At 39.1% G+C, this 21,015-nt stretch overlaps 2 protein-coding genes across 2 annotated transcripts in view; one reads left to right on the top strand and one right to left on the bottom strand.

Annotated features, from left to right (window-relative positions):
• Positions 1-3,374: 3,374 nt before the first annotated feature.
• Positions 3,375-10,874, top strand: LOC131938161 (large ribosomal subunit protein uL22m-like). Its single transcript, XM_059296082.1, has 7 exons — positions 3,375-3,479; positions 5,909-5,981; positions 7,070-7,313; positions 8,651-8,716; positions 9,033-9,110; positions 10,419-10,488; positions 10,608-10,874. The coding sequence occupies exons 1-7, from the start codon at positions 3,461-3,463 to the stop codon at positions 10,823-10,825; spliced, it is 768 nt and encodes a 255-aa protein (XP_059152065.1). The 5' UTR covers positions 3,375-3,460; the 3' UTR covers positions 10,826-10,874.
• A 194-nt stretch (positions 10,875-11,068) lies between these two features.
• Positions 11,069-21,015, bottom strand: part of LOC131938150 (uncharacterized) — a 30,448-nt gene continuing 20,501 nt past the window's right edge. Inside the window, exons 3-11 of the mRNA XM_059296071.1 lie at positions 20,682-20,829; positions 18,248-18,367; positions 17,871-18,081; positions 17,457-17,610; positions 16,873-17,075; positions 15,553-15,715; positions 13,664-15,069; positions 12,618-12,845; positions 11,069-12,324 (exon numbers count right to left, since the gene is read on the bottom strand). Of these exons, the coding sequence (XP_059152054.1) occupies positions 12,121-12,324; positions 12,618-12,845; positions 13,664-15,069; positions 15,553-15,715; positions 16,873-17,075; positions 17,457-17,610; positions 17,871-18,081; positions 18,248-18,367; positions 20,682-20,829 (2,837 nt within the window). The 3' untranslated portion in view covers positions 11,069-12,120. The remainder of the gene's footprint in view (positions 12,325-12,617; positions 12,846-13,663; positions 15,070-15,552; positions 15,716-16,872; positions 17,076-17,456; positions 17,611-17,870; positions 18,082-18,247; positions 18,368-20,681; positions 20,830-21,015) is intronic.

Raw genomic sequence — 21,015 nt, 5'->3', positions numbered from 1 at the left:
GGCCAACACGAGTCGGTGAGGGCCTACTCGTACCGCCTGCACAGGGCCTTCAAGGCCCTTGTTGCCAGACAGGGCACCCTGCAGGTCCCTCAGACGAATGCTGAGTTCCTAAGGGACCAGTTTATGGAAAAGCTGAGCCAGTCCTCAGTCAGACGTCAGTTGCAAGAACTAGTTTTCAGGGACCCTAAGATCCCCTTCCTGGCCATACGGGATGCGGCCATTCGATGGTCTGGAGACGAGGACCCAGGGACAGAACCTGCCTATGTGGCAGCTCTACATGCCCGCCCCAAGGAAGAACCCACCCTGCCCAGGTCTAAGCTGGAAGACAGGGTGGACAAGCTCGCAGAGCAGCTATCGGCTCTGTTGACTCAGTTGGCACAGAACCCTCAAGTGTCATCTAGCCGAAGGGTACCCCGCCGACGCCCAGAGGCGGAAACAAGAATGTGTTACAATTGTAACCAGCAAGGTCACCTCGCCCGCAATTGTCGAAACTCAAAGAAGCAGGAGGCCGCAGTGATTCAGAGTCTTACTACTGCTGGTGGGCTGAGCCCAAGCTCCACCATTCACAAGCTGGCTGGACAGTGCCCCACCCTGACTGTGTATTTACAAGGTGTACCGGTGACGGCCGTTATAGACAGTGGTTCACAAGTCAGCACGGTCACTGAAACATTTTTTAACAGTAGCCCCCAGAACATTATCCTAAGAACAGACACACCCCTGTCCCTGAGGGCAGCAAATGGTTTGGCCATCCCATACAGTGGCTATTTTTTTACTGACCTGGAGGTCAATAAGGAAGAAATACGCGACAAGGGGTTCCTTGTGATAAAGGATCCAGTGGGTGGCTCAGCTCCACCCTGTTTGTTGGGCATGAACGTTCTCCAGGACCTGACCACATTGGCCCACCTGATCAAGCCTCCAGGGGTGACACCGAAGGTATGGCGAAGGGACAATGTCCTCCGCCCCCGCGAAAGGACTCTGTTGTCTGCCAAGAGTGTACCAACCATTCAGGCGACGGAAGGAGACCCCGGAATGAAGGACGACAAGGTGGTACAGCCATTAGACCAACCTTTTCACCCAGATCCGTCAGTGGTATCAGGCCCAACATCCTGCCTACAGGCCAGCATAACCAGTATAAAGGTGGACCAATCTGAGGAACTAGAGGCAATGGTTCCACCTAACCCATCCTTAATTAAGGCACCGGGTGGTGGTGCTGGGGGATGCCCCCAGACAGAGTCGAGCAAGAAGGACAAGCAGGTCAAAAAGGCACCTGTAGCTGAACTGGCCATAGGCGATCTGGTCCTTCTGAGACAACCCCCACTAGGCAGACGCAAAATGGCAGACCTGGACGACCCGACAGTTTACGTCGTGGTCGAAGTACCTCCGATCACCGGCGGGTGTTACGCCATTAAAAAGAAAGATGGCCCTTCTGGCACCCGCCGGGTGGCCAGCACCCAGATCAGGAGATATGTGCCTCCCCGGGCTCAACCACCCTCCCCAAGGCCGGTCAAAGTGATACCGCCGGCTACTCCAGGCTACAGCCACATAATTTATAAGATCCAATTGCCGGGGGCCCGAGCAGCCGGTAACCCCACAGTACCTGACATACCTCTGCGTAGGTCGGTCAGGGAGCGCAGAGTCCCTAGTAGGCCAGACTTGTGATTGTGTCCTGTGGGCTGATTTTTTTTGACAGTGTTTTTTTGTAAAATTTATGATTGTGCCCTGTGGGCTGATTTTTTTGCAAGTTCTTTTGCAAAGTTTTTTGTTTTTTTTGTAACATATATGATTATGCCCTGTGGGCTGATTTTCTGGCAAAGATTGTTTTTTTGTAAAATTTATGATTGTGCCCGGTGGGCTGTTTTTTTCAAGTTTGTTAGCTTGCGGTGACCGCAAGCTTTAAGGGGCGTGTATGTGAGCGGCTGGAGTGTATTTTTATTATTTGTAACTTAGAAGGCGAATGTATCGTTTCGTTTCATGTCGTAAATTGTTCGTAATTTTTAGTTGTGTAGTCCCGTATTATGGCGCCGCTGTCTCACTGTTTATGTCCCTGGTTATAGCTAGTTTATATATATTTCGTTTATATTGTTGTCATTGTTTATATTAAGTGTCTTTTTATAATATTCTGTTGCATGTTTCGTCGTGTTTGGTTTGTTATCCGTGAATTAGGGACTATTTGTTTACGAGTAGTGTGTGAGGTGTGGGGAAGTCGGTTTCCGGCTTGTTCAACTCTGTCTTTTGTGTGGAAAGCCGCGGTGAAGAGAGCAGGCAGTCTCTCTGGTCATCCAGTGAAAAGAATAGCAAATTCGCACCATCCAGTCGTATTTATTTTGTGTTCGTCTTAGTCCTGGACGTAGTCCGAAATTGGGTGTTTTGTTTGATGTAAAAAGTTTGTTTCGTTTGGTTCTGTTTTGTCAGTTTTTATCTGTTCTTTTTTTATAACTTTTGGTTCCATGCAATAAATTTTATTAAATTGTTAAAAGTTTTGTTTTATTTTAGTAGCTTATTATTTAGACTAAGGTTAGGGTTTAACCACTGTGGGTTCTACCACGGTTGCACTGACCGGACAGATTAGTTAAGCCTAGAAGGGTAGATTGTAGGTATCCCCCCCCCCCCCTAGCAGGGCCCACACTTGTCTATACCACAGTACGCTAGCTGTCAAAAGAAAATGTGAATCGAGCTTTTGATTTAAAAGATGAAGCAAGTTGTCTAAGGAAGTGCAAGGGAAACGAGACCTTTTGATATACTTTAACGACAAAGACTAGTTGGAGAGAGTATCATACCAGCAGATATATTCGAACATCAACATAAGCTTAACCTAAAGCTTCATGGAAAATGAACGAATATGATCTCTTTTCATAATAATCTCCGGCATTTTATTTTATCGAAGCTGCAAAATTGGCGAAAAAAAAATAATCTTGAAAATATTGTCATGTTTGAGAAACACTGCAGTGTGGTAGCTGACTATGATTGTGAGTTAAGGGGTCGTCCATAAATGACGTCACACTCATAGGGGGAGGGGGTCCGTAATTTTGTGACGGTGTGTGATGACTGATGAGGGAGAGGGGGTGGTGTTCAGATGGTATAACATCACATTTTTGCATTATAAAAAAGCAATGTTAGAAAACGAAATTTAGCCGTTATTTCGTATTTTAGAAAACTGTTTTAATAAATTGTAATAGGAATTGATTAAAAGGCTCTATGTTGACAGAGTTCAGACAAGATTTTAGAAAAAATATCGATGCTTTAAGAAAAAAATCAAGTTAACAGCTTAATTTGAGATAATCTACAATAAGGTGTAGGTAGATCTAGAGTCTAGATTCTAAATCTATTTAACTCTACTTTAACATAAATGGGACCTAGCAGAAATATAATGCAGAATTAGAATCTATGTCCAAAAAAAAAAATTATAATAATAATAATTTGACGAAAAAAATCGATTCAGTAGATCTGCACACAACGAAAAATGGCGACCTTCAAGCACGGTAAAAACATTCATGAATTAGCTATAATCTAGTATTTTATTCCTATACTTTTTTTCCTGTATGCTATATGCCATATGGTATTTATTCTGCTATAATTTAGATATCAATATTTAATATTTAGGCCCCTAGACTCTATTTCCTATGAGTAAAATTAAGATTCTACTGTAACAAAAAAAAAAAAAAACCGGCGGTAGGCCTAGGCCTAGGGCCTAAAAATACTAAATATTAAATATTAGGCCTACTAGATTCTAGATCTAAATAAATCTCTAGACTCTAGATAGTTGATACACTAGTATAGTGAAGTGTATAGTAGTTAGTTACTAGAATCTAGATCTAGAGATCTAGGTCTAGATCTAAATAGTAAATAAATAAATAACTAATCAATGATTAGGCCTAATCATGGCCTAGGCCTAATCTATCCTTTTATTTTAGTATTTTAGATTTTTAGGCCTACGTAAAATCTAGTCTAGTAATTAGTAATGTTGGCAAGAAGTAGATCTATAATGTCATTAATGTGATTTAGATCTAGTTGACTAGTTGTGTCAAATATTATAGATGAGTAGGCTAATATTAATAATTGGTAAAACTCCATTTTAGCGTATTTTATTCTCCGCTTCTTGTTTACCTCCAGTTGAGCGTATTTTATTATAACAACCGAAACACACCAAAACATTAGGAAAACAGGATTTATTAGGCTATTTGTATTGTATTTTTGTTTTAACAAATGAATAAAAATGAATAAAAAAAACAAAGAGACTGACTTTTTTTTAGATTTTGATAATTTACTTTTGTTAAAAGTTGAGAAAAATCAAAATTTTGAATGTGCAATGTTCGTGCGTCAGAATTTTCATGGCAATGGGTGAAATACGTAAAAACGTAACTCACAATTGGCTGCAAAGGCGGTTAAGTTTGTACTGTTACAAGTATCTCCCAGGCATGATACTATAAATAAACATTAATGAACTTACAATGACCCCAAAACTAAGGCCAACATAATTTCAGACAGCTATTGCCCAGAGCTATGACGTATGCTGATAATTAAAGTCAATGTGAACTCACGGGGAACCCGCGACCGTGTAAGGATTTTTCTCCCGCTGACGATCACACAATAGTTAATTGGAACAGTTCTAATGCTTTTTTATGTTTTTTTTTACCTTTTCTAATAAAAAATCGCATTTATAAAAAAAAATAATAAGTAGATCTGTGTTTTCCTAACGTTTTTGTGTGTTTCGGTTGTGTTTACAATAAAATACGCTCAACTGGAGGTGAACGTCAAGCGGGGAATAAAATACGCTAAAATGGAGTTTTACCTTAATAATTCAATAAACCTAAAGAAATCAATGGCTAAATACTAAATAATAAAATATAATTAATATATCAATATATAGGCCTAGGCCTAATATATAGAGATGCCCTATAGTATAGCCTATAGGCCAGAAATTAACTTAAAACAGCAGTGTTTGTGAGCAGGATTTGCTAATTAATTATTATTAATTAATATTGTAGGCCTGCCTAATAATATAGGGGGGCCTAGTAGTAGTTAGTCTCATAAAAATTCAAATTTCTTCAAATTATAAAAAGAATAGCATATAGGCCTAATTGTAGAGCTTTAAAAATGCAATCCAACAGTACCAATTTTATTAATTTAGCATAATTGGTTGATTTAATATAATTTTTTAAGTGTCGCAAATAAAATATATAGAAACGCGACCAAAAACGCAGGTAAAAAGTCAAATTTACTTGTTTTAAAGCTAGATCTAGTAAGCAAGAAAAGACATGATTCTTCCTTACTATTGAAAAATTAAGCATTCAAATTCTCAATGTTTTTGAAAACCTAAGCAAAGCTAGGCATCATGCCTAGTGTTTAATATTAGGCCTATTTAAGATATTCTCTAATTATAAAATTTAATATAAAATGGTAAAATTTTCAGCCTATTGGGAATACACACTTTGTTTCACTTTTGTACACACTTGTGTCACTATTCAAAATCATAAACTGTTTCTAGTATTAGTTAGATCTTCTAATAAATTACTACTGACTATTAGGCCTACATACTGTAGTACTACCTTACTTACCATTTATATCGATTTATGGGAATCAAGACAGTAGGCATATACGTATTATGCATAGTGTAATTCATTTATTTAGACCTAATCATTGATAATTTACATCTAATTATTTCTTAATTTAAAACAAAATGGTTGGGTATTGGTTGTTTAATATTATTGATGATATTTTTAAAACTGTTTAATTTGAAAAAAAATGTGCTAACAACCATGTGATATAATCTGCCTACCCGTAAAAGTTAACAATAGTTATTAGTTTAGAGTCTTTGTGTAGTCTGATTGTTGTATATTAGAAATAAAATATTAGAAAGAATATATTTAGTTTGAAAAAAAATATTTATGTGGTGTTATTTTAAATTCAGGTATTTGTCTTCTGAACTCTGTTGCTCAGTTTCAACAATGTATCATCCAACCCTCAAGGGCATCATTTATGAGGTATTTTCATAATTTTTTAAAAGTTATGTTACGGATATACTTAGGCTTATGAAATCTGCTATATTGTTCCACTAAATATAAATTGGTTTTAGAATTAATGTTAATTTTATGTAGCCATATTCTAGGGACAAGGGAATAGGCCTATGCAATGTATGCATGCATAGTGGAAAATTTTTTTCATTCACCTTATGAAAGGTTGGATGGAAGGTAATATTTTCTTTCCACTTTGCTTGCATGTTTACAAAACAGCACACTGAATGACCTGTCTTTTTTGTGTCTTTTATTCATTGTTAACTTTGACTTTAGTATACATATCAAAAAATGAATATGGTCATTTTAAAGAAACTGCAACATGCAGATTTGTATCTGATTGTGCTTTCATCTCATTAGTCTCGATAGCTAATAAACTAGTAATATACTTAGCTCAAGTTTCTAGTTAGTAGTTTTAATTAATTCAAACCATAGATATGAGGTTATGATAGGACAGAATCAGAGTAGTGTTGAGTAAAAAATTGAATATTAGAAAAGGTAGTTTGTGTCCCATTTGGGGATAGCATGGTCAAATAGTAGTAGCCTGAAGGTCTAAAGTTCAGATCATGGTTTGGACTAGTGGCTGTTGGTCGTCCCTTAGTCCACCCAGCTCTGATGAGTACCCGACTTAAGTTAGAGAGTCAAGGTGACTGAGCATAGTGCTGACCATACCATCCCTTCAAATGCTGAGGTCAAGAAACATGTTCTCTACTTCAATTGCCCAATGAATCGCAAGGTCTAAGGAGGAATTTTTACTTTTTTTTACTTTTATTTCTTATTGAACCTACATCTCTTAACCAACCACCAGATACCCCACCATTTGACCTCTGGATCGGTTCACAGTTGAAAGACTTTTTGACAGATTAATCAAGCATTTGCTTGCTTACCAGCTTAGGCATTCCCTTCTGCACAGATATTTTGATTTATTTTAGTGTTTACTAACAATTGCCGTTTGTTTTAAAATAGTTATAAAATACTATTGTTTGCTTTATAAAATAAAAATCATCATATTAATATCTCTTATTAATAGAAATGTAACTACGTCTCTTCACATTTAGATGTTTACACAGTATCTCAAGCTCTTTAATACCAACCAAACCAACCAGAATATTAGGTGTAACTTCAGCATCCAATTCCTCTACATTGCACACAAGTAGCTTACAATATGGATATAGAAATACAGAGTTTGAAAGAGGCGCGCCAAAGAGAGTTGGCAAAGCTAAACTTGTACCACCAAACTGGCTGAAGTACAATCGTGTTCTGTATCCACCTACTCCTCTGGGTGGGCTTGAGCGACCAGCTGTAAGTTTTTCATTCTTTAAATTTTTTTAAACTACGTTAATAGGGCTTGTAAGTTACTGTTGCTTAAAATTTTGTTAGCCAGGGAGAGATATAAATTTTTGAGTTAAATTTATGTTTTTTAACATAATTCCCATTCATTAAAAAAATATGGTGGCTATTTGTTTCTAGGTTTCACTTCAAGATTTTAAAATAATAACAAATTGTACGTTAATAAAAAAAAATCACAATTTAACTTGAGCTATAGTTTTCTTTAAGCCAGCCTACATCTTGTTGGCGATCATTATCATTGTTTAGGATTTTAAATAATAGCAGAAATAACCTTTTCTATTTATATATTTTTTTACCAATTTGATAAAAAAAAATATAATTAATATATGGTTTGAAAGAATACTAGATGGCAAGTACGAGAACAAGAAGTTGGTGACCTGCTTACTAACCCTATTGTAATATTAATCTATATGTATTAATACTGGTGAAAGGTTAGCTTTTCACTTCTCTTCCTATAATAATGTGGGGTATTGACATTTTTAATGGCATTCTGAATTATTCTTAATCATATTTTTGAAGGAAAGGGGTCGTCCATAAATGACGTCACACTCGTAGTGGGGTCCATAATTTTGTGACGGTGTGTGATCAGGGGGGGGGGGGGGGTTCAGATGGTGTGATGTCACACTTTTGCATTATAAAAAGGCAATGTTAGAAAACAAATTTTAGACGTTATTTTGCGTTTTAGAAAACTGTTTTAATAAATTGTAATAGGACTTGATTAAAATACTCTATTTTGACAGAGTTCAAACAAGATTTTGGAAAAATATCGATATTTAAAAAAATTCAACTGCAATTTTGAGGAGGGTTGTAGGCTGAGGTGTGACTTCATTTTAGGGGGAAGGTCTGGCTTTTTGTGATGACGTGTGACGGAGGGGAGAGGGTGGGAGGTAAAAATTGTCAAAAAAAGCGTGACGTCATTTATGGATGACCCCTAAAATATACACAAAAAGTTGGGAGATGGATACCTTGGGTAACAAACTGACACCTGAGACTGTTGACTACAGGTGAAATTCCCACTGGTGTAACTAAATGATGACCCCAGTTGACACCTGAGGTTGACCTATAGGTGACCTTTAAAGTCAAAACAGACTACAACATATAACTGGATGCAGACCCAGGGGTAACTGATGTTAGAGAGGGTTGTTATTTTTTAGCAGTGTGGTGGTCGTGTTAGTCTCAGTGGTGTCCCCTAGTAACCAATAGGTGAGAGAAGGGTCACACTGTTGGTTCCCTCACTACACAGACATTTATTAAAAAACTCATCACAATTATATTTTTTTCTACTGTAGGAAGTGTGTCATGCTAGGATGCAGATTAAATACAGCACCAAAAAGTTGTGGTACATTGCACAAATGGTAGGCTCATGTTAAAATATTGCAACTGTAGTAGAAAACAAATGTATTTCAAATTTAGTCAAAAATTGTTTTATTTCACATCGTAATTAAAAATTAATGTTTTGGTTATCTTGTTTTGGTATAGATTGAACCTGTTCGTAGTTACATTGTATAATTTAATTATAACACTAGAAAGCTATTGAAACTCCAGTTACATTAGTTTTGCCTAGGAGATGTAAATTATACCTTAATAAAATGTAAACGGCCATTTGACTTCTTAGTTAATCATTGACTAGAGATCTAAATACATTACACCATGCTTCAAACGTTTCCTTAGATCCGTGGGATGTCTATAGATGAAGCCATCAAACAGCTGTCATTTCACAAAAGGAAAGGAGCTGCTCACATCAAAGAGGTTTTACATTTTTTTACTAGTAGACTTGGTAAATAAATGCAGAGAATGCATGACAATTTAATGAAACTCTACAATGATTTTCCAAACTAGGATGATTTAGTTGCTATAATTGCAGCATTAAATAAACCGGAAGTGATCTCCCCTATACTTTCTCAAATATTCTTATAAAACACTGCAGGGATGGCAAATTGGGATATAGATCTAGACATGATTTTTAACTACTTAAACTTTTTAAAATGGAATAGAATCTAGTAGAAAAAAAGAATTGCACACCAAGTAAATGCCAAACAATCTGTGTATAATAGTGCAGAACATTATTAGTACTTTATAAATTCACATGCATTTTTTTGAGAAATCGGAAATAGCATAAATTACTACTTCGGGTCAACAGAAATAACTCAAAATTTGACAGAGGGCAGTGAATTAGATATTTTACTTATTTGTGAAATTTCATTTATCTGAAATAGTAGTCAAGTTATAGGCTTTTGAAAAACCAAAAGTAGAGTTAGTTCCACTTCTGGTTACCAGAAGTCGCTGAAAAGTTGATACAGAACTAGAAATTTGATATAATGCTTGTATATGAAATTTCATCAATCTAGCTGTTACGGTACTCAAGTTATCGTGTTTACAGACACACACAGACACAATTGCAAAGCTCAGTTTTTCCGACTCGATTACGCATAGAACGCTGAAATTTTGATTAATCTGTATTATTTTTACCCAATTAAAATAAGTCCCCTATACTCCGTATATGATGAAGTCCTGAGGTGTAAAACTATGAAAACTGTCAAAATTTCATGATTTTTGTGCACGATTACAATACTTTATACTCTGTACACGAGAAAGTAAAAAAGAGGTTGATGTTATTACTTGTGTATTCAAAGAATTAGGAAGCCACAAGGGAAAATATACCATCTAGTTATATTAATACTACAGTTAAGATACCTTTTTAGACCCGTCTGTCGCTATGTAGGTGAAGAGTTATTTTATTTCCTTTACCTCTGCTCATGAATGGGTAGATGACCAGATGCCTCTACTTTCCCTGACATGAGGCAGTCGAGAACTGGGTAAACTCAGGAATGTCACATTTGAGGTCGGTCTCTAAACTCGTGAGGTCTCTAAACTCGTGACTTTTGAGTTTGCACTATAGTGCTCTATTGCCCCATCACATCGTTCCACATATCACTGTATTTAAACTAATTCAACAATCATTTATCGTATCATTAGCCTGAAATAATTGACACTTTTAAAACAATTTTAGTTGTACTATTTTCTTTAGATTAACATGAAATTTATGTACTGTTGCAGGTGTTAGAGGAAGCACAAGAAAAGGCAGTGACTAGTCACAATGTTGAATTCAAATCTAATTTGTGGATTTGTAAGTTTTTTGCAATTTAGCTGTTATTTATAGTTTATTAATTTGAATTTGAATGTTATTTTCTCCTTAACTTTTCAGATAACTCATACTTAATAGTTTTACAATATTTTATATTTTAGGTGACTCCTTTGTGTCTAAAGGTATTATTATAAAGGGTGTAAGAAAACATGCAAGGATGCGGTTTGGTGTAATCCAATACAGATATACCAACTATTTTTTGAGACTAAGAGAAGGGAAACCACCCAAGGATTATTACCCACCAGAGAAAACTGGCAATGAATTAATGCAAGATTACATTAGAAGACAGCGTTCAAGAGTTATTCAATATGGATTATAATTTCTATTTAAAGTATTGTACATTATTTCTATTAAAGAATAAAAATTTGTGAACATTTTTTTTTATCAAAGGGTACAGAGTTTATGAAAGGAATGAAATTCAGCATTGTCAGTCTAAGTAGAGACAGGGTTCTGTGGTCTTTGACCATGCTTTGTAGCCATTAAAAATGCAATCGACACCTCGAAAAACAGCTTTGTGAGACTTTCCCATCTATCAGAATCAAAGAAATGCTTTAAGACAATAAAAGTTAACACTGGTTTAATGACAATATCACACTTAAAAAATATTACAATAACAATGTCTTTCAAACAAATGTAATGAGTTTTCTCCACTATTTTGTTGTGGTCTGCAATAAAACAATCATCAAGGTAACAAATACTGGCACATCTGCATTCCACAATCAGGATTTTTAAATTAGGTCATAGAATAGTTTGTTCTGAAAACCTAATCTCACTGAAAAAAATTTTGGATTTCTTTTTATAAATTTACCAGGGATAATGATGCATTTAAAAAAATTTGCATTTTGATGAGGCACAGCAGCTTTAATTTAAATCACATTTCCATTTTTAATTTAAATGTCAAGGACTATGTTAAGCTCCATTATACTAACACAAGTATACATCACAAGCAGACCTGTTAAAAGCTGGCAGCCTCAAAAGGTTGCTTCATTTACACTGCAATGGTCCAAACTAAGGTCTTCAGCAGCTAACATAATGGTCCAACCATCAGGTCGCTGACACCTATATTTAATACTGATGCTGGTTGCATTACCGCAGCCATTCTTTTGATTAGTTAGCATGGATGTTAAAAAGCAACCCATGTTAGCTGAGATTGAAAACGTCAAGTTTAAAGACAATTTTACTTTTTTGTTTATTTTAAAGGTAATAGTCAACCAGATAGCAACAACAAGAATTAATTTTTAAACAACAGAATGATTCATTTAAAAAAAAGGAATTTTTTTTTCTGCATCAATTCGAAAAACTTTTTGCTGAAAGAATATATCAGAATTTCATTTCCAACCAATTTTATTTTAATGTTATATAAGTTATAAATGGTAACCCATATATTTTCAAACCAAAGAAATCACTATTTATCTCTAGCTCTGAAATACAAAATAGTGGAGATTTTTTTTTAAACTGTTACAATCAACAATTTCCAACTAAATATACAATTTGGAAGGAATGGATAAATTTATTAACAAAACAAATTTGTCAACTTATATTAAGCTGAAGTAATAAAATAAAACAAAAAAAGGCCAGTTCATTTGAGAGCACTTGTCCTGACAACATCAACAATCAGCCTGCTGTAAAATGTTCTAGAGCAGCTGATGAAAACAAGGTGTCTGTCTCAGTCTGCTGGTGGGTGGTGACAGCAAACAGAACAGCCCAGTCATTCAGTTGTTTGAAGTATGAATGTTTTTCTTCTTTACTCAGGTGCGGGGAGTTCAGGCAGGCATCCAGCAGTCGACGGATACTATTTCTAGTGGGAGGGAAGGGAACCTGAAAAAATTATTTTAAATTTATTGGGTTTTTGTATCAGGAGGAAAACAATATAGTGGACTACAGTGCAGTCAAGTGGTGAGACAACTGGTCCAGCAAATAGAAAATAATTAAATTTTAAAAGGTGTATATTATTTTAAGTGCATTTTTTTAAAACACTTTTTAAAAACAATTTTTAAAATCTCCATTACATCAATCATCAATGTCATCCTTGCTCAAAAGTTTTAAAACTGTTTTGTTGACAGAAATTTTCTTTCACAACTAAAATGATTTGAGAGTTTTAAAAAACTTACATGGGAGATCTCTGGCACTCTCTTCAACTCTTGATTAACAGCATCTTCTTCATGTTTAAGCAAGGCCAGAGTGACGTAAGGTTGTGTGTATTTGACATCTATTGGAAGATCATACCACTCTATTGGAATGGTGCTGCCATCTGGGGCTAACTTTGACATGTTAAAAGCAGGCTTTGGGCTTGTTGGGCTCTGGTCCACAGAGGATCCTCTCCCATCCAACCACAATACCTGATGAAAGGAGTAAATGTGTTACACTATTTGACATTCAACCACAGTATGAGGGCAACAATGTCTGAGTGCAATGAGGCGGTCAGAAGTGGATGAAGGTAAAAATAAATTGATAACACAGCATAATAATGTAAATATAGAAAGTGAACTACTGCTTCTATTTAATCATCTTTTTTCATTTGTGCCTTAGACTCATGGGACAGATGAAGTAGATGTCATCTGTTCAATAACTTTGGCATACAAGCCACCTTTGTTTCCCTAATGAGTCAGGCACCCATCAGAGCTGGGTGGACTCAGGGACTTCCTATAGACTCTATCAAGAGATTTGAACTCAAGACCTTGGAGTTAGCAATCATAAGCCCTACCATTCAACCATACTGCTTCCATTTATTTCCTGAAAACTATTAATAAAATAGTTAAGATACCCCTTCAGACCTGATGGTCAATAGGTCAGGTAGAGTACATTTCACCTGTTATTGTGATCTCCTCATATAAAAGGATAATTCCCAGCTGCCTTTATTTTCCCTAATGTGAGACAAGGATGTCCAACAGTCTCATGCCCGGCATCCAAACATTTGGGTTAGCCGTCATGAGCAAAAACGCATATTGACGCTATCCCATTCCTGTAAGCAATACATATGCATATTTTTTCTACCCAATTACATTTTGTTTAGCATAACCAGCTTCTACATGAGGCTCTAGATGTGTTGTCCGACTCTTACATTGCTAGCTGTGAATAAAAACACTACTGCCAACAAGCAGCTGATGCTTATTACAGAGATGATGTAGTAGAAAACCCTGAGAGAAAAAGTTCTTACTTTGGTTGGTTTTTGAAATGTCACTTGGTTTCCATCGTAATGTCCAAGCAAGTCATGCTCCACTTGAAGAGCCACGCAGGGATCTAGAGCGGATGATGGACTTAAGGGAGACAATGAAGAATTGTCTGACTTGCTCCGAAATGGTCCCCTGCTGCTCAACTCATTTAAGTTAGGAGATTTGGGTGAGAGAGATCGAGTGCGCTCACCACCAGAGTTGGATCCACTGGATTTTGATTTTTCATTGCTGTCATTGTCTTTAGGGCTGGTAGACTCTGAGTTATTCGAAGTGTTTGTATTGAAAAATGTTGGTCGGACGGGAGTCTTTCCGGTGTTTAAGATTTCTGATGTGGTGGGTGATAGCGGTGATGGTGAGAGGCGTGTCTGGTGACAGCTCCCATCCTCCTCCAGCCCCCTCCCGTCAGTGCTGGTTTTACAGCTGGAGCTGCTGGGGGTGGGGCTCATGGCACAGCCAGACTTGTGCTCCTCCGCTGGTCGGACTGTCAGTAAATGCTGAGATATGGCTCGGTGGATGTAGCCCAGGGTCTCGGTCAGCGCCTCACGCTTGGCTTGCACATCCCAGAGAATGCCCTTGGATAGCCTGAGCAGGTTCGTGTTGGTCAGGTGACCTTTTTGTGCTGACGTCTGCCTGTGTAGTGAGGTGGTGGGGGAAGTTTTTGAGCTTTTTATGGAGTCTGTGGGTGATTTCACGGGTGTGGTGGGTAAGGGGGATTTCCTACCCTGCTGTGCTGTTATAGGCAGCTGAGTTTTCTTCTGAGAGAAAGGCACTACAGGCGGGTCCACAGAGTATGATTGTGCAGAATATTCCTGAGCTAAGTTTTTTTGATGGCCTGGCTGACTTTGTAAGTCACCAGCACAAAGTGTCTTTTTGTCAGAATTTAAGTTAGCACCTGACACTGGCGCCTGACCGATTCTACCATCTGACACTGGCGCCTGACTGATTCTACCATTCTGGTCTAGGTCACTGATGTTTCCAAAGCTGTTGTGAATGTTTTTTATCAAGGTGTCCACACAGGGCGTAGTCAGACATGAAGGGTCAACAGACGAGGACAGCTCTTTGTTTTTAAACTCCCTGACGCAGCTGTTGGGGTCAGTGAACACCTGGTTGGGCATGCCATCAAAGATGTCCTCCTCCTGCTGACCATTGGGGAAGCCATCGCGGACAAAGTCCAACACGGCCAAGTAGTAGTACGCCCGCAGACAGTCCAGCTCCCTACACCGCACGCTGGGCGTTGAGATGGAGCTGTCGTCTTTAATGTCGCTCAGGAACTTTTTAATACTGTTATGACCTTCACCTCCAGCCTTGTTGACATCTCCGTGACTCTCCATGGTGATGAGGACTCTGGAAGCATTGAACTCCTGCTGGAGCTTCAGCAAGTACTTTGGACCTGGGGAGAGAAACATTGGTTCATTAGTCAAATCTCACAAAAAATTTTATTACTCAAATTCAGAAACATATTTTTTTTATAAATCCTAAGGATAATAAAGCAGGAGTGATCTCCTCTAAACTTTCTTGAATATACTTATTTAACACAACACCAACCCTTATGGTGACTTCCTATTAAATCTTTATAAGGCTTTTCTAAATTTTTAAACTAGCACCAAAATATAAAACATGATGGGATAAATTCAGGATTTTCATGATTGTTATTCTAAAACTTGCGAAAACATAATCTAGTGTTCAGTAATATATTTCATAAAAATTTATTTCTGCTAAATTACATTTACTGAATCTATAAATCAACACAGCTGTTATCAAGACCTGACTTAACATAATCCTCATGTCAGCCTTAATATTAGCCTATAGAAAAGTCTATTTCTCTGATTCAGGCCTGACAATAAAGCACAGAGAGCCAGTCAAAATGTCCCACCTTGAGGGAGCATGAGGCGACACAAAGCTTGGTGTAGTGTTTTGTGCTTGCTGTTGTACAGTGTGGACATTGCTTCTATCAGATGGACGATGGCCTTGGACGTGTCCGAGGTGAGCAGTACCAGGAGACAGAGGGTGATGTCCATGCTGACCATCACCAGCAGCTGCGGGGGGCAAAACAATCAATTAGTCAAACAGTGGCGGTGGTGGTGAAGGGGGGTGTTTACAGCTACAACAACAAGTAGTGGAACAAGGGATTCTACAACACTTTTAAATAATTTTGAAAGACTAAAAAAAAAATTAGGAGAGAAGGCACTAAATAATTTTTTTGGGTAAGCTACACAAACATTTAACCTTAACCCAGCACCCACATACAGACATATAACATCTACCCACACAGCCACACAAAACTTCAGCCCACACAACTCTCACATTTCCACCCACAACCCCACACACTAGGCAGGCCCACACAACTCTCACATACCCACCCACAACCCCACACTTACACTAGGCAGGCCCACACAACTCTCACATGCCCACCCACAACCCCACACTTACACTAGCAGGCCCACACAACTCTCACATGCCCACCCACAACCCCACACTTACACTAGGCAGGCCCACACAACCCTCACATGCCCACACTTACACTAGGCAGGTCCACAACTCTCACATGTCCACTCACAACCCCACACTTACACTAGGCAGGCCCACACAACCCTCACATGCCCACACTTACACTAGGCATGTCCACACAACCCTCACATGCCCACACTTACACTAGGCAGGCCCACACAACCCTCACATGCCCACACTTACACTAGGCAGGCCCACACAACCCTCACATGCCCACACTTACACTAGGCAGGCCCACACAACCCTCACATGCCCACACTTACACTAGGCAGGCCCACACAACCCTCACATGCCCACACTTACACTAGGCAGGTCCACAACTCTCACATGTCCACTCACAACCCCACACTTACACTAGGCAGGCCCACACAACCCTCACATGCCCACACTTACACTAGGCATGTCCACACAACCCTCACATGCCCACACTTACACTAGGCAGGCCCACACAACCCTCACATGCCCACACTTACACTAGGCAGGTCCACACAACCCTCACATGCCCACACTTACACTAGGCAGGTCCACACAACCCTCACATGCCCACACTTACACTAGGCAGGTCCACACAACCCTCACATGCCCACACTTACACTAGGCAGGTCCACACAACCCTCACATGCCCACACTTACACTAGGCAGGCCCACACAACCCTCACTTGCCCACCCACAACCCCACACTTACACTAGGCAGGTCCCCCAGGTTCTGCCTGAGTGACACCAACTGTGAGATGGCGGCATGCATGGCTGTCAACTCCTGGGTCACCATGTTGATGTCAAAGTGTTTGTACCATGAGCGCAGCAGATGGTGGGGGAAGGTGTGCTCATCTATCAGGAATGGCTCCCATGGAACCACTGGATCTATCTCAGACTTGTCTACAAGGAACTCTGATGACCAAATTTCATTGTATTATTAAAGATGTGTTATTAATTTTTAAAATATGTGTTTACACAATATACTTTAAAAATGTACAAAAAAAATTAATATAAAAAACCTGTGGTTGGTTAAAACCAAAGTTATTTACTATAAAATATCCTTAGGCTTCAATTAAAACAAATATTGACAGTGTGACAGCATTTAGGACAGCTATTTAAAAATGTTGCTAAAACCATTCCCTATAAGGTGTCACAACTTTGTCTGGTTTGTGATTTTCAATTAGTTTTTCCCAACTACAAGAACACAACTTTCCATTGTGTGTGTGTGTGTGTGTACATGTGACAACTACAATTATCTCTAGACTGTCTAGAGCTGATGTTTGAGCGACTCACCAGGCAGAGTGATTTTATTGTTGGCAGTTTCCTTCTGGTCCCAGTGGGCAAACATATCAGGTGTGAGTGGCTTGTGGGTCAAGTTCAGCCCTGGACACATGACAGCAAGCTGCTGGACCAGCATCTCATGAGTGCTCACCAGAGGGAGCAAGAACTGTAACAATTACATCAACAACACACTATAACTCACATTACATTTATTTTACATTAAAAGAAAATTACCCAATTTCTCATACAGAAAATAACTATTCTGCATGTAGGAAGACAAGGGGACAACTGGAAACACTGGAACTGTCATGTAGAGACTGAGTTACAAGTATCAAGGTGGGGCCTGCTAGACTAGTTCACAGTCTAATGGGAGCATACAGGAAGTGTGTATACAGAGATGAGTGTTCAGGGAGGCCATGTACTCACCTTCAGTGATTCATGTTCTTGGATAAAAGTATAAGCCTCCTGCCACTCTCCCATCACAAAGTTTTGAGAGAATAACTTAAAAGCATAGGACAGGCCTTGTTGAGTATCATTGGCCAAAATGGTCATGTGACACGCTGTTTTTAAAGATGATTGGTCTAATCTTCTAGTCAGTGCTTTACCAGCTTCTTGGATGTGTCTCATGGCTAAGTAGCTGAAAGTGATATAATTTAAAAGCCATTAGAAATAATTAATTTTTTAAAATATTTAAAGAACTATTTATGTATAAAAGCTTTAAAAGTTGAATGTTCAAAGTTAAACATAAAGCATTTAAAAAATTATTTTTAAAATCTTATTTGAAGAAGTAAAAATAGACCTACCATTTAGCAGCTTGTTCAAACTGGCCATCTTTCATTAAACTTTGACCCCATTCTGTGTACAAGTCTTCAAGCAGTGAGTCCACTGGTGAGAGACGCATTTTGGCTAGAGACACAGCTTCTCTGTGGAGAGGTAAATGTACTAGATAACAACTATAGACAGACATTTGTACTAACTAGAGACACAGCTTCTCTGTGGAGAGGTAAATGTACTAGATAACAACTATAGACAGACATTTCTACTAACTAGAGACACAGCTTCTCTGTGGAGGGGTAAATGTACTAGATAACAACTATAGACAGACATTTCTACTAACTAGAGACACAGCTTCTCTGTGGAGGGGTAAATGTACTAGATAACAACTATAGACAGACATTTCTACTAACTAGAGACACAGCTTCTCTGTGGAGGGGTAAATGTACTAGATAACAACTATAGACAGACATTTCTACTAACTAGAGACACAGCTTCTCTGTGGAGGGGTAAATGTACTAGATAACAACTATAGGCAGACTATAGAGACACAGCTTCTCTGTGGAGGGGTAAATGTACTAGATAACAACTATAGACAGACATTTCTACTAACTAGAGACACAGCTTCTCTGTGGAGGGGTAAATGTACTAGATAACAACTATAGGCAGACTATAGAGACACAGCTTCTCTGTGGAGGGGTAAATGTACTAGATAACAACTATAGACAGACATTTCTACTAACTAGAGACACAGCTTCTCTGTGGAGAGGTAAATGTACTAGATAACAACTATAGACAGACATTTCTACTAACTAGAGACACAGCTTCTCTGTGGAGGGGTAAATGTACTAGATAACAACTATAGACAGACATTTCTACTAACTAGAGACACAGCTTCTCTGTGGAGGGGTAAATGTACTAGATAACAACTATAGGCAGACTATAGAGACACAGCTTCTCTGTGGAGAGGTAAATGTACTAGATAACAACTATAGACAGACATTTCTACTAGCTTGAGACACATCTTTTCTGTAGATAGACTACTAGCTAGAGACATGTCTTTTCTGTAGATAGACTACTAGCTAGAGACATGTCTTTTCTGTAGATAGACTACTAGATAGAGACACATCTTTTCTGTAGATAGACTACTAGCTAGAGACACAACTTTTCTGTAGATAGACAACTAGCTAGGGCCTGCCCCTCTGACTGTGTCAACACTGACAAGTGTTACATGTATCTACAGGCTTCCCAAATAAATTCCTATGGCCTGGGTTTCCCAGCAGCAAATGTTGGTTCAGCTGTACAGACATGGCTTCACCAATTTGTTTGGTTGATACAGTGCTGGGCAGTGGTGGACAGTGGTGGACAGTGGTGGACAGTGGTGGACAGCGATGTCATGGGAAGAAGGAAGTCTACAGGTTGGCTGGATATCTTGCACTTATACAGGGTACAGGTATACAGTGAAGATGGGCCTACAAACATACAGAGGGACCTCTACACTAAACATAGGGGACCTCTAGGCTACAGACATAGGGGGGCCTCTAGGCTACAGACATAGGAGGACCTCTAGGCTACAGACATAGGAGGACCTCTAGGCTACAGAGGGACCTCTAGACTAAAAACATAGCGGGACCTCTAGGCTACAAACATAGGAGGACCTCTAGGCTACAAACATAAGGTGACCTCTAGGCTACAGAGGGACCTCTAGGTTACAAACATAGGGGGACCTCTAGGCTACAGAGGGACCTCTAGACTAAAAACATAGCGGGACCTCTAGGCTACAAACATAGGAGGACCTCTAGGCTACAAACATAAGGTGACCTCTAGGCTACAGAGGGACCTCTAGGTTACAAACATAGGAGGACCTCTAGGCTACAAACATAAGGTGACCTCTAGGCTACAGAGGGACCTCTAGGTTACAAACATAGGGGGACCTCTAGGCTACAGAGGGACCTCTAGACTAAAAACATAGCGGGACCTCTAGGCTACAAACATAGGAGGACCTCTAGGCTACAAACATAAGGTGACCTCTAGGCTACAGAGGGACCTCTAGGCTACAAACATAGGGGGACCTCTAGGCTACAGACATAAGGCGACCTCTAGGCTACAAACATAGGGGGACCTCTAGGCTACAAACATAAGGTGACCTCTAGGCTACAGGGGGACCTCTAGGTTACAAACATAGGGGGACCTCTAGGCTACAGAGGGACCTCTAGGCTACAAACATAAGGCGACCTCTAGGCTACAGAGGGACCTCTAGGCTACAAACATAAGGCGACCTCTAGGCTACAGAGGGACCTCTAGGCTACAAACATAAGGCGACCTCTAGGCTACAGAGGGACCTCTAGGCTACAAACATAAGGCGACCTCTAGGCTACAGAGGGACCTCTAGGCTACAAACATAAGGCGACCTCTAGGCTACAAACAGAAGGACCTCTAGGCTACAAACATAGAGTGCCTTACCTGAACAAGCGATGCCTCCTGAACAAGTCGATGGCCTGATGCACCTTGTGGGCAGCCAGCAGGTAGGTCGCTGCCTTGTGGTACTGACCATCCTCCTCCAGCTGCTCAGCGTACTCAGCACTAACCAGTTCCCAGAGGTCATGTGACGCTGGAGACAGAGGACAAATCTTAATTTTTTTTTGAAAAACATTCAACTGTTAATTAAATTTGGTCCCACAGCATGAAACTTGTATTGTCATAATCCTCCAGCTCCCAAGTTTTAAAATCTTACAAAAACATGTGGATAGTAACAGCTGTTTTGCTTTGCGCAAACACCACTCAATAAGCTTTAAGT

The sequence above is a fragment of the Physella acuta genome, unplaced genomic scaffold, assembly GCF_028476545.2.
Source record: "Physella acuta isolate Inbredline_101_S28 unplaced genomic scaffold, ASM2847654v3 ptg000017l, whole genome shotgun sequence".
Taxonomy (NCBI): Eukaryota; Metazoa; Mollusca; class Gastropoda; family Physidae; genus Physella; species Physella acuta.
The sequence above is the reverse complement of the archived record's forward strand: the minus strand, read 5'-3'. Positions and strand labels throughout refer to the sequence as shown.